Source organism: Poecilia reticulata, linkage group LG11 (genome assembly GCF_000633615.1).
Source record: "Poecilia reticulata strain Guanapo linkage group LG11, Guppy_female_1.0+MT, whole genome shotgun sequence".
NCBI classification, from domain to species: domain Eukaryota; kingdom Metazoa; phylum Chordata; class Actinopteri; order Cyprinodontiformes; family Poeciliidae; genus Poecilia; species Poecilia reticulata.
Window position 1 is genome coordinate 5,230,384 of NC_024341.1, and position 13,649 is coordinate 5,244,032.

Below are 13,649 nucleotides of genomic sequence, written 5' to 3' on the forward strand. Positions count from 1 at the left end.
TTACTTCTACAATTTAGCTTGAGAAATCAAAGATCCCAGGTGAGGTCAAGATCTGGACAGTTGTATTGGTACATCAAAGGCAAACAATTTACATTATATACTGAGCTATGTTGTCATTTCATTTGACTTTTGAATAGTGCTGAGACTGGCAAACAAGATTATCACCAGTTTGTTTCTGGACTTCCTGAATAAATTTGGATTCTGAAAAACAAAAATGTCCCCACATTCCAAAACATTTAAGACAATTAATCATAGAATTATGATGAAATAACTTTAAAATAGCAAAATTACAGTCTGACCTTTGAGCTTTTCCTGGACAGAAATGTCTCTCTTGCAAATTTTAAGCTGATGGCTACATGCTTGCCTTTGCCAATAACCATTGAGAACTGAAGAAGCACATATGTTTTAATGGAGGTTTAAAAGTGCTGCTGTTCATTAAATAAACCATTACTTATCATATACTACTTAACTAAATTCCTAAAAATGTAAAGTCATGTAATTTCAAATAATATATCAAATGAGCAACTAATTAAATGAATTTTAAAGTTGGGTGTTTGTTGCAATCCACTAACTGTCGGGTTAAACAGCCCGACAGTTATTTAGCCGTTTAAACACCCAATGTAAAACTCAGTGTCACCCTCTAGTGGTCAGTATTGGAACTTCAACACAAAAGGGCAAACAAGACTCCGCATCTTTCAACGCCACCAGCAAGACTTTCTTTAATGGTGAGGCTCAAAGTGAACCGTGACACAGCCACCATCACTTTGAGTGAATAAAATAAAACATGGCAGAACAATAAAAAGATAAAACAAAGCACTTTTTTTTTAAACCTTTTCACTTTCTTCTACACAAACTTGTAAAAGCAAATCGAGAACTTAAGTTACAATGCAAGAGCGATCCACAAATGATACTTTTTCTTTTTTTTTTCCTTTTAACATAGGCGACGTGACAGCACAGGATGGTCAAAATGGTTCAGGGGTAACCTTTTTCCCTTTTACACAAAAATATTCACAGAATTCTTCCTGGTCTAAAAAAAAAAAAAAAAAAAAAAAAAAAAATCATAAAAAAATACAGGAAATAAAACAGTGTATGATGGGAAATATCAAAACAAGTGCCTGTCATGAAGAAAAAAATCTAAAGAAATATTAATAAATAAAATGTGAATTAACACAATGTGTCCAACTGACCACCTGCTGCTTCACTGTGATCAGCCCAGAACTATGTAAACACAACACCATCCAAATATGTTCTAATGACATAAAAAAGAACAGCACGCTGCTGCCAACATTATGCTAGCTACATCAATCAAAGTACGGATGGGAACCGAACATCAACACTTGGCACTTAAGAACGGAAATTAAATAAGCAAAAGGAAAAAAAAAAAACATTCCCCAGTAAGTTCAATGTACATTGTTGTAAACAAGATGCCGGCTTGAGGGCATGATAAGAGACAATCAGTTTGGGTTGGCGTTTGGCATATTAAGCCCACGTCCAGTATTTTATTTTATTTTTTTTCCCTTTAAGTCTGCTAAACTGCTGTCATCTAGCTGCAATGATCATACTTTTTTTTTCTTCCTTTGAATACTGACTCCTTGAAAATGCTTTTTTAAGCACTCAAATAAAATCTAGACATGTCAGAGTCAGAGAAAAAGAGAGAAGTGCGACTTCGAAGTGAGATGCTAATATCCCAGGATTGCTAAGCAAGTGGTTTCCACAAGGCACTGATACATCTGCAAATTATGGTAACTGAGCAGTTACCTCGACATCATTGAATCCGGTGAGCGACATGGCCTAATGTGTCTTAATTTGGTCCAGAAGTAAGAGGGAACGGTGTTCATGGCGAGGCGAGGGAACCTTAACGTCAACGTTTTTTGGCAGTGCCTAGGCCTAATCGAGCAGTTGTCTTCCGAAGGGGCGACGCTAGCTCCGTCTAATTCTTCCACTTGCTGATTATCCTGGAGAAGCCAATATTCCAGTACGAAGGAGACAACACCGTATCTCGAGAGCGACAGAATTCAATAGCACGGTTTCAGATATACGCACTTTGTCGAACTGAACAAAAGGATCACGAAACAATCACGGATTTAAGTTAAACGCAGATATATCCAAACATGAACCGTTTTACATTCATGTACCTCTCGCGGGGCTTTTACTTTACAGGAGAGCCTCGGACGAACCAAACTAAAAAACATGCCTTTTGTCTCTTTTAAGCCATCGTTTAAAAACCCAAAAGGAGTTTGATGTTGTTCAATTAGACACCTGGTCGTGAAGAAAAGTGGTCACGCTGGAAAGGGGAACTGACATGAAGCGATGTGCGATGGCTCACCTGTAGACATTTGGCCGACAAATTGTACGCAACCCCTTCGAAATAAAGAGTTCTTGTAATAAAACCGAACCCTCCTTTGAACAAAGTAGAGAAAATTCTTTAGAAGAAAAAGGAGGGACTTCGTGTGTCTGCATGTGCTAAGTGCAAAATCTTGTCAAGAGGGTTTCGGGGGGGGGGGGGCAGGGGCGCTGGTAAAGGCTGGTAAACTTTAAAAGAACCCAAACCAGTAGAGACGGTAAAACGAGGAAAAAGGGAAACGTTCTGTCTGACGAAAAAAAGAAAAAAGAAGAGAGTCACTTTTTCATTGGCTGGTAGACTGAGGCGTTGGGGTCCAGGGAGGAGGGACTATTGTCCATGAACTTGGAGGAGTAGTGCGGGGTGACTGGGCTCAGGTTGCTGCCGTCTGACGAGTAGGACAGGCTGGGCATCACTGCCATGACCTCTGCTATCTTCTGCTTCAGCTCCATGATTTCCTGCTCCCTCTGGTGGATCTGGCCTGTGTAGCAGGAAACGGATAAAGTTGTTCACAGCTGTTTTTCTATGCAAAACAAAGTAATTATAAAAGGGATTAAAAGTTTGAGATTAAAATTAGTTCCGAATCGATTAATCAATATCGTCCGCTGAGATCTTCTTTGTGTTGTAGTTTGGTTGCCGTCCAGCAGAGTGCGCCACTGGGTATCCTTAAGTTTTATCTTAATTACTGCTCCTTCTTTCAGCAAGGGGCCTCCAGCTAACGATTAATCGATTGCCAAATTAGTTGACAATTATTTAAATTAATCGACTAATCATGATTAATCATTTCAGCCCCAGTTGGAAGTTAAGTTAGTTAATCTTATAAACTTGTTCAGTTGTGCTTATTTGTTCAACATCATGACTATAAGGACACATTTTCTTCTCTTATTTGTTGGGGTACCTTGTGCTATCTCCAGCTGCCTCTTGGCATCTCCCAGAGCAGAGAACAGGTCCAGTTTGATGCGGGTCTCGGCGCTGAGGCTGTTCTCCAGATGCTGGGTCTTCTCCTGCATGGCGGACAGCGCAGACATCAGCACCTCCGTGTCCTTCTCGTTCTCCTTGTACTTGCGCAGCTCCTGGATTGCGACAAGGAAATGGGATATGAAGGCGACGTTCACTGTGCATATTTTACGGTTCAGATTTACAAAACAAAAGCGTCTGATGCTAGATACAGACGTATTTTTACAGTAAACAGTCTCACCTGACACTTTCCCTCCAGATCCCTAATCTGCTCCTCCTTGAGCTTCATGTCCATGCTGAGCTTCTTGCATTCCGTCTCCAGCTCTCTGATACGCCCTCGGAGAGAATCGGTGGACTCCACCCTGATGGACAGATGAGGACGATGTTATTTTAAAGATCTGAAACAGCCGTTTCTGTGAGCAAAAAGAAACAAAAAGAGGCACCTGGTAGCGGCAGCCAAAGCTACCGCTCTGGCCGCGGTGGCCTCCTCCATCTTCTTCCTCTTTCTCTCCTCGGCCAGCTGTTTCTCAGCCGCAACTCGGGCCTCCTGCTCAGCCTTCAGCCTCTTCTCCAGCTGGGATATGGTCTGCTTGTCCTTCTGCTTGGCCTGGACGGCACTGTGGAGCCTACAGGGCAGGGAGGTATCGTCAACCTGACTGGCTCTGCATCGTTTCTAACTTACTGTGCCTTGTAGTGCTTCATACTTCCTGAAATTTTTCACATTTTGTCAAATTGCAATTATGGAGAGTTGGGGCCACGCAACGAAAACACACAACATTTTTTTATGAAATTGCATAAATTAAGTCATATAATTACACTAATAAGGTTGCAGTATTACAATATTTTGTTTACTACTCATCATCATGAGTGCAGTGATTGGACTCATCATGACGAGTCCAATCACTGCATGGAGGCCAAAAAGCTCATAGTATTGCAAAAATAGTCAAAATATTTATGAGAATAAAGTCATAAAAATGTAGAAGATATTGCAACTTGTGGTGTAAACTGTAAAATTACACCAGATTGTTAAGACGTTAATCTGATGGAACTACAACACAAACGCAGACTTCTGTGGGTATAGTTCTTCCTCCTCACTTGTTCTGCAGCAGCTCGTTGTCCTGTCGCAGCTGGCCCAGTTCGGAGCGGAGGCTGCGGTCCTGGCTGCTCAGCGAGGAGAGCTGGCTGCGCAGCTCCGACTCCAGCTGCCGGTTGGCCTGCAGGTCTGCCTTCAGGCGCTTCACGTCCTGCTCCAGCCTTGGAGAACACAGAACTTCATTAACAGACATGGTTTTCATCCCACAAACTCCGCCACTGACTTGGTTATTTAAGTGGAGAATGTGAGAGTCTGAATTCGTTTTAACGTGGGGAGTCTTACCGGACTAGAGTGTCCGGTTTCCCCAGCTGGTTATTAGGGATGCAGTTCTCCATCGGGTCCCTCTGGCCTTTGCCTGACCCCTTCTGTTTCTTCTCGTTCTTGCCAGCCGAGGAGCCCGACGGAAGGCTGCCGTTCGTGGAGCTGTGGTTCCGCGGGGATGAGTTGGTGCCAGCGGCGTTTTTGTAGTTCTTCCCCGTACCCCCCGTTTCCTCTTTCGCCGACATGTGCACGCTCCCGTCGGCGAGCGCGTTCTCCCCCGCCAGGTCGTTGTTCAGTCTCTTTGTCCCGACGTAGTTCTCGATAAATTCTGCCTCCTGCAGTTTGGAGTCCAGTGCGTGTATAATACTGTTGTTATTGATTCCCACCGTGTTCTGTTTTTTGCCCTCTCGCTCTTTCGCCGTACTGTCCTTCCCTTTCTCACGGTACTCCAGCTCCGGCAATGTGACAGAGGAGCTTTTCTTCCCGGGCGGCGCTCCGTTTTGGGTAATGACTGTGGGTTCTACCTCAGAGATCCCCTTGGCTAAGGCAGCTGGGTGAGAACGAGCAAATGGTGAGTTAACAGGCTAGACATAAACATTACTAAGGAGATTTAACTGGCGGACAACTTGAAACATATTTGGCCACAAACAACAGCTAAATCGTGACCTTGATTGGTTGATACAACAACAGAAAAGTCCTTGCTTCTTTTGGTTAGCATTTCTGTTAAAGGGAAGAAAGTATTGGACAACAAGATTCAACTTAAAGTTTAGTCATTAAATAGCCAAATGAACAGGACAATTTGAAAACTGGCAAACACTAAAATCCCTTCCTTTCAAAATGAACTAAACGGCTAGTGAGCCCCGGTGGTCGGAATAATGCCTAACGCAGCAAAAGCGTCCCAAGAAGTGAGTGAGAAAGCAAAACAGCATAAGCAAACAGATTACCATCTTCGTGGCAAAATGCAGAAAGCTAATGCTAATGCTTCAATGGCTGCCGCAGACAGAGAGGAGAACCCGAAATCTCAAAGCAGCAAGGTGGACAAAATACTGTCTGTTAATTCGATCCAGAAGGATTTCTCCTCTAGATTTGATAAAGTCCTGGGCTCCATCAACAGTGTGAGAAAAAAGATAAATGGCTGTATCCAGCCAATTGCAGAAACCAAAGCTTGCATTTCTGATGCAGAGAGTGAGATAGAAACACTGCGAGCTAAAGTGGATGCGCTAGAGTCCAAGAAGAAAGACGTGGAAGACAAAGTTATGGCTCTGGAGGCAAGGTCAAGCAAAACCTGAGGCTGGTCAACCTGCCAGAAGGTGCTGAAGGACGGAATCCGTTTGAGTTCCTGGAGAAGTGGCTGCTGGAGACCCTTGGTGTCAGAGTGGTGGCCGTGGAAAGAGCATATCAATTTGGATCCCAGAGGGACACATCACCTCAGCACCTCACACTTTGATGATGAGATTTCTCAGCTACAAGGATAAACAGCTTATTGCTGTAGCATTCAGGGCTAAAACTGACAATCGCTACCAGTTTCAACAAGTACGGTTCTACCCAGATACTGCGGCGGGTCTGCTCCAGCTTCGGAAGCAGTTTGACCCGATACCCACGGAGCTGCGCAAACTGGGATTGCGCCACGAGGTGGCTCACCGAGCCAAGCTGCTGGTGACTTATCAGTACCAAACTCATGCTTTCAAAACAGCGGCGGCTGCACCTGAGTTTCTAAAGAAGATCCAGAAGAAAACAGACGAGGACGCAACGGGCTGAACGCCCATACAGTTTCTTAAATTAATTTGTGACATTGTATAACCTTGATGGCTCCTTTATTGACTGTTCTACTGATATTGAAACAGACTTGCGGTGGGAGTTCAGGTTTAGGGGATATATTGTGAGTTTTGTTCTATTGTTTAAGCTTCTCATATGTTCATGTTCTCACGGGGTAAACTTTTTTTTTTTCCCTCCACTTTTGGTCATTTGGTTAGTCTTACATGTCGCAAGCTTTAAATCTTAAAATGGTTACATGGAACTGCAGGGGCCTACAATGCTTAAAGAAGGTTCAACAAGTCATTAATAAACTGCATGATTTGGATTCCAAAATAGTATTTCTACAGGAGACGCATCTTATGGAAGAGGACGAAGGGCGGGTCAGGAGGAGGTGGTGGGGTAGTGTATTCACTTTGGCATTTTCGTCTCGAGCAAGAGGAGTTATGACTCTTGTCCATGAATCTGTCCCATTTCTTGTAAACGATGTTAAGGATAAGAAGGGTAGATATTTGATAGTTCGGGGCTCTTTACCATCGGAAAAAAATTTACCTGGTTAACATCTACGGTCCCAACAAAGGATTCAGGGTTTTTTCAGGACTTGTTCCTCTCACTGCAGGGGCGCTTTGTGATCGCAAGGAATTTTAATTGTACCCTTATTCCAGAAATGGATTAGATCCACTGGATCAGATCTAACACACAACAGTAGAACTATACAGATGTTTATGAAAGTTCTTAGACTGGTAGACATCTTTAGGGAACTCCATCAACAAACCTGAGCCTACTCATGTTATTCAGCAACATTTCAGACTTACTCATGAATAGATTATTTTTTAAAATTTCATCAGAACTAATATCCAAAATTCAAAACTGTATGTATGATAGCATAGTATTCTCAGATCACGCTCTGGTACCGTCTTAGCTACTGTGATGAGAATCTAACCGTTTTCAGCATAAATAGCTGCAGAATGAGGATTTTGTTAAATATACTGGGCTACAAATTCAGGGCTTCCCCCAGTGTGTCATAAGCCTGGCGGCCCGCCATGCTTTATGAGGCCCCCAGCCAGGCTAAGCGTTGCTTGTTTTTATTTTTAGAAAAATAATTGGGGAAAAAAAAACAAAAAAAAAAAACATTAATTTTTTTTGATAAATCTTAAAGCTGGATTGCAAGCGTCTCTGTTCTGAGCATTTAACTCGCGGAGCAGATTTATTTAGAAAAAGTTTATAGTTTATGCATTTAAAGCCGGAGAGCGGACCAATCACACAGCTGGCACCTCTACAGTTGCCTCGCGCTGCCGCTGCTTTATTAAGTTTACCTCAGTGCGGATCGCGCCTCCTTCCACTCAAACTGGACACAGGCTGACCTGTAAGGATATTTACAGAGTTTAAAATGAACCGCATTAGCTCTGGTTGCGTAGTTACGCCTCGTAGTTACGCTTCACGCTGGTTTTATATTATTTTATTATTATTTTTCCGGTTAAACAGTGCACCAAATCATATCAAACGCTTTGTCCACTTAGTCAGCCAGATTTGATGCACACAGCCGTGCCGAAATCTGAAAATCTCGTCCCACAAACTTGAGCAGCCAGAACCGTTTTAGTGTATTAAAAACTCAAAAGATACGAAATGGAAGAGCTACTAAAGCCACATTAGCAGCATTAAATGAAATCTCCCATTTGTTGCTCATCTCTGCGCAGTGCAACGGATTTAACTCATCATGCAGGGCCGGTCCAAGGCTGTATGGGGCCTTGAGCAGAATTTAACTTAGGACCCCTCTTGCTGCTAAAAATATCAGCACCTCTACCAAATTGTTTACCAATTTGTATTTGTAAACAAACAGAGCTGAAACTCAAAGGGTGTGTTCACACTGCAGCCTAAAGCGACCCAATTCCGATTTTTTGACGTAATGCGACCTGTATCCAATCTTTTCATGGCAGTGTGAACAGCACAGGTCGGATTCTTTTTCGAATGTGACACGTATCCAATTCAAATGCGACCTAACGTCCAGGTCGCCTTCATCTGAACTGAACGTCACTGATTCTCAACAAATCTCACTATTCTGTGTCCTTATATGGGCAAGCGGGAAGAAAAACAACAACCATGATTGACTATAATGAGGATTAAGTTGTTAATATGTTGCTCCGGCCAGACAACAACTTCAAATATACAAGCTAAACTCCACCGTTGGCCTCCATGTTCACTTCCGTAAACACTGAGCTCTTCTTTTTATGGCTGTTGGCAGAACACTGAGAACGCTGACGCTATTGCGCCCTCTACTGCGCATGCGGGACACTTTCAGGTTGTTTGCCCGTTCACACTGCAGAACGCATACAGGTCGCATTTACTGGCAGTGTGAACAGCCCCGGCAAAAAAATCGGAATTGCCAAAAAATCGGAATTGGGTCACTTCAGGCTGCAGATTAAACTCACAGAATCAGATTGTTGCTATGGTAACAAAACAATCTAACTATCAAGATTGCTCTTTGAACTTTTACAAAGTAAACTTGCCAGCTCCTTAAAATCTTGCATTTAAATGTTAAACATTTGAAAATATTTTGATCTATGTATGCTGAAACAATTAAATTAAATTCAGCAGCATTGACAATCAGGCTTTGACAACCGACGGCCAGGCTTAGCGAGTTTTCTGAGGGAAACCCTGAAATTGAGGAGTTCTTTCAGCTGAATACAAATCAAACAACAGCATGCACCAGATGGGATGCCTTTAAATCGTTTATTAGAGGACATGTTATTAGCTTCACAGGCAATAAGTCCAAGGAAGCCAAGACTAGAAGGCAGCATCTAGAAAATAAAATAGGAGAGGGTTTTTCAAACAAATGATACTGAGCTGAAACAACGACTGTTGCTCCTAAGAGCAAAAGATGATAAACAGTCCAGTTTCAGAGCTGCATCCAGTCTCTTAAGACTAAAACAAAACTTTTACGAACAGGGGAACAAAGCTGGAAAATGTCTAGGTTGGACAAATCAAACAGCTTGAAGCAACAACCTCGATCACATCAATTGTAACTCAGGATAAAACTAATAGATCCAAGGGATATTAATAATGCTTTTAAAGATTATTATCAGAAATTATACGATACTCAAGGAAATTTAAACCAAATGGAATTAGATAAGTTTTCGAACGGGCTACATATCCCTGTCACTGCAGGTGATTGTAGAGTTGACTTAAATATAGAAATAAATAAAGATGAATTAGCACAGGCCGTTGATGGAATGAGATCTGGTAAGCAAGCAGGACCTAATGGAATCCCTATTGACCTTTATAAAAAGAATTTAAGGATAAATTGCTGTCAGCCCTTCTTGATATGTTTATGGAGTCATTTAAAAAAAGGCAGCCTGCCTCCCTCTCTAACTGGCCACTTTTATGAACATTAATTTGTTCTTTAGCAGATCATTCTGCAGCAGAAAAACCTGTTGTTTTGATTCCTGTAAGGCAGTGCAGACTAACCTTCCTCTGCTTCTCGCTCCTGCCTCTGCAGCATCTGTTGCTCCGGCGGCAGAGCCTGCTGTAGGAGCTGCATGTAGAACTCGTTTTCCTTCTGCACCTCCTTCTGTTTCCTCAGGCGCATCTTATAGCTAACGTAGCTCTTGAAGCCGAAGCCCAGGGTCACCACTGGATAGCCGATACTAGGAGGAATAATTACGAGACAGCCTTTTGGTTCCACAGACGTCAAAGCAAGGGGGAGGGAATACTTTTGCACGCCAATGTGTGCTTAAGGAAGCTGCTTTGACTGAATGATACTTACCAGTGAGCAGCGAAGGGTCGACAGAGATCTACGTGAAAATTTTTCAGATCTTTGAACCGTATGGCAGCTTCGATGTACACGAACAGAATCCAGAGCGAAACGGTGGGTAGACAGACTCCTCTCTCTGGATGAAAAGGAGCGACATTAAAGTAGCCACCTAGCAGCCACTTCACAGATGAGGAAAACAAGAAAACGCGAAACCGACAAACATTTTTTTTGGCTAACCTGTGTGCCACACATACTGGACCCATACGTAGGTGCTGGCTGCAAAAAACAACCACTGGACGGGGATGAAGAGGAGGCATATGATGTCCGATGTAAACGCCACACAGACGAAGAAAACAGAGAATGCCTAAATGGAGGGGGGAGGGAGGGAGACAAAATTAGATGTTACAACATTTTCCATGTCCAAATTCCATACTTTTACCAAGCTCCTAATCTTAAATTGATACCAAACATGACTAAGACTTTACTGGAGGTGTTTCTATGTTGGCAAAGTTTTAAATACCTACAAAAACCAAACTGTGAGGGGATGGATGGATGGAAAGGCAGCTACTAATTCACATATTCTTCCACACTTATTCTGACCTGCACAATACTTGACCGTATTCCACACTTTCCTGTAGGAACTCTATGCAAAGAGGGAACACAGACAGGCTCTTACCAGACCCTGATATCTGAAGGAGTCGTAGACGCTTCGGATGAAAAGCCAGAAAGGCCACAGGTACTCGAACCTGAACTCCAGCACAAAGTCAGCCAGCAGAACCAACACCCACACCACCAGGAACTTCAGGTACAGGAACGTGCTGCGGGAACGAGGCAAGGAGTTAAAGGGGAGGTAAGGAAACTAGGCGTCTTACGGATACAGAGCCTAGCAACGATTATTTGTTCCGCTTGAACTTTTCCACACTAGCTAACCTTATACCAGAGGTGTGCAAATCGATCGGCTACCAATCATAATCGGCCGATTTCCATGAAAAAGTGTATGATCGGTGATCGCCGATCACGGTCTCTTGTTGTCGATACCGATCACCTGCATCTCATTTCGCAGCCTGCCTGTGCAGCTGGTCTCCTCTTTCCTTCACTCTGCACAAACGCGCAGCAACAAATCCTAAGCGATGTGGAACTATAACGCACTGAGTGATTGAGGATGTTTGCGTGTTGCGTCGGAAAATTACCTCGGGGTGAAGCACGTCAAAATGCATCAACACGACGAATCTAATATGGCATGAAAACAATGCCATACTACACAGAGTTTGGCTACATCGAGGCTCACTGCAATAAAAAAGACATATGGAGGATCAGATAGCAGGTAAAGCAGCGCACAGCTACAAACACTCACCACGATTAGCATGATGGTCAGAAAGCTAAACAAATAACCCGCAAAATAATTTTAGGTCTTTGAGCTGCGATGTAAGATGCTGGCTCTGCTCTCGCTGTTGAACCGCTGCTACGCTACAGGTAGTAATATTTGACAGACGGAGCGCCGCTTCTGCTCCGCCTGGTAGTGACTCTCACACCGAACCTCTGCTTAAAGCTGCAGCATCTAACCTAAAAAAATGTATTTTACATACGTAGCTATTAAAACTTTCGCTGTCCTAACATGAGACAGATAATCTCTGAAAAAATAATCGATCTCCTCTGCCTCCTCCTTGTTCTGCATAATTTCTCCGCTCAGTCAGAAACAGCCACTYAGAACTAGCAGTAATCAGCTAGCCGCCAGGCTATCAGGAAGTTTTCATTCAGTAACTCAGGATTGTTTATTGTAATGGATCCTATATTTGCCTTTGAATGTTAAGTTTTATACTTGAATATTTTGGCAATGTTGAGAGGYTTTATTTTGACTTTTTACATTATTTAGCCTCTTCAGAGCCTTCATATGTTATCATTCTGTTAAAGATAGTATTATCGATAGCGGTACAATTTGCACAATGCCTGTTTAGTTTTTTTCTTGGAAAAAGTGATTAAAAACAAGTTTGTGTCTAAATTAAGGTGAATTCATGGTTTCTTTTTCTACATAATCTAACCAGTCGTGCTTATGATTGAAAAAATAATAATTATGTGTTCGGTATCGGTGATCGGCCCACATGGGTGATCGGAATCGGAAGGAAAAAACCTGACTGGCACAAATCTACCTTATACACATGTATTTTAGTTTGACTTTAGTCGGTAGACCAACACCGATTACTTACATTTATATTATTGTAATTTTCAAAACAAATAAATAAATACATATTTAAATGACATTTACATTCATTAAAAATTGAATATTTACCAAGTAGGTGACTTCTGAAGGCAGTGACTTCTATTTCAAAAAGGTTTAATATACAGGCATGTCACAATTTTCAGGTTTATTCGTAAAAGGATTTGAATGCCACATGTTGTGTCCATCGCATCCAATAAAATACACCAACTTTTGAGTTTGTGACACAACTAAATATGTAATAGTTCCAGGGGCACCAGCAGACACTCAAGATGGTTGGATGATAATCGTCTGAAAATCATATTTATACATTTTACTACTGATCTGTGTCGAAAAATCCACATTCCCAAAGCAAATTTAAAGTTATTTCTCAATTTGCACGCAGACAAAACACAGGATAGGCCCTGAAGAAGCTGACTGAAACCCACTGTGTGGTTTAAGCTCTCCATATGATGAGTGTGGGTCATGTCTGGACATGCTGGCCAGCACAGCTGCTTTCCATTTCGTGTGGATTGCTACCAATCAACCAAAGGGGCCGGCGGGCTGTTTGTGTTGCAACAAGTTAAATTAAATCGGCTGTAAATAAGACACTGTTTCATTCATGCATTTAAATTGAGCCGTCCCCCCCTCTGCCAGACAAAGCACATGTGATTTCAAAACGAGCGCCTCCGTCATTACAGCTTTTCTCACAAAGTTCCAGAGCATTTTTCTATTTTAAACGGACACATTTCCTCGGGGTGTAATTTATTATTAATGGCGCTCGTGGAGTTATTCAAGCACCAGTTCAAATTTGAGCAGAAATCTTTTTTTTTTTTTTTTTTTTTTTTTAAAGGCTTACACCGTGTCTACATGCCAGCTTATAAAACCGTTAACCCGGGCCTGATACTGTGAAAAATACACGAGCACGTCCATTCAGTTCATATTGCAGCTGAAACGCTGAAATACGAACGCAACAGAGGCTGTCAGTGGCGTCCTGACACATACAGAGCGACGCCATTGTTATACAATAAGATCCCTCCAGCCCCCTTTTTTTTTGTACCTGCTATATATACCCTCGGTGATTCGGTTCCGTTTTAACGGCCGTCGGAGTTTGCTGCAGTCCGCATTGCGCCGCTTCATCCTCCCCCTGTTGATTCTCTGTTGTTATCGCTCTGGTAACTGGAACTGGAAACGTCACCCGCTCATCCTAATATGCCCACTTGTTCCAATTACCCACCATTGTAGCTGTTTTATGCTCATGAAACAAAGAAATAAATAAAAACAGTCCGCCGAAGGCCCT

General features: G+C 42.5%; 1 protein-coding gene across 1 annotated transcript; it reads right to left on the reverse strand.

Moving 5' to 3' along the window:
- Nucleotides 1–693: 693 nt before the first annotated feature.
- maco1a (macoilin 1a) lies at nt 694–13,627 on the reverse strand. Its single transcript, XM_008421410.2, has 11 exons — nt 13,410–13,627; nt 10,832–10,973; nt 10,393–10,519; nt 10,168–10,291; nt 9,870–10,048; nt 4,674–5,202; nt 4,394–4,552; nt 3,742–3,924; nt 3,540–3,660; nt 3,240–3,414; nt 694–2,822 (listed from the first exon to the last, which is right to left on the reverse strand). Exons 1-11 carry the CDS (start codon nt 13,487–13,489, stop codon nt 2,620–2,622), a joined length of 2,022 nt encoding a protein of 673 aa, XP_008419632.1. The 5' UTR covers nt 13,490–13,627; the 3' UTR covers nt 694–2,619.
- Between the last annotated feature and the right edge of the window lie 22 nt (nt 13,628–13,649).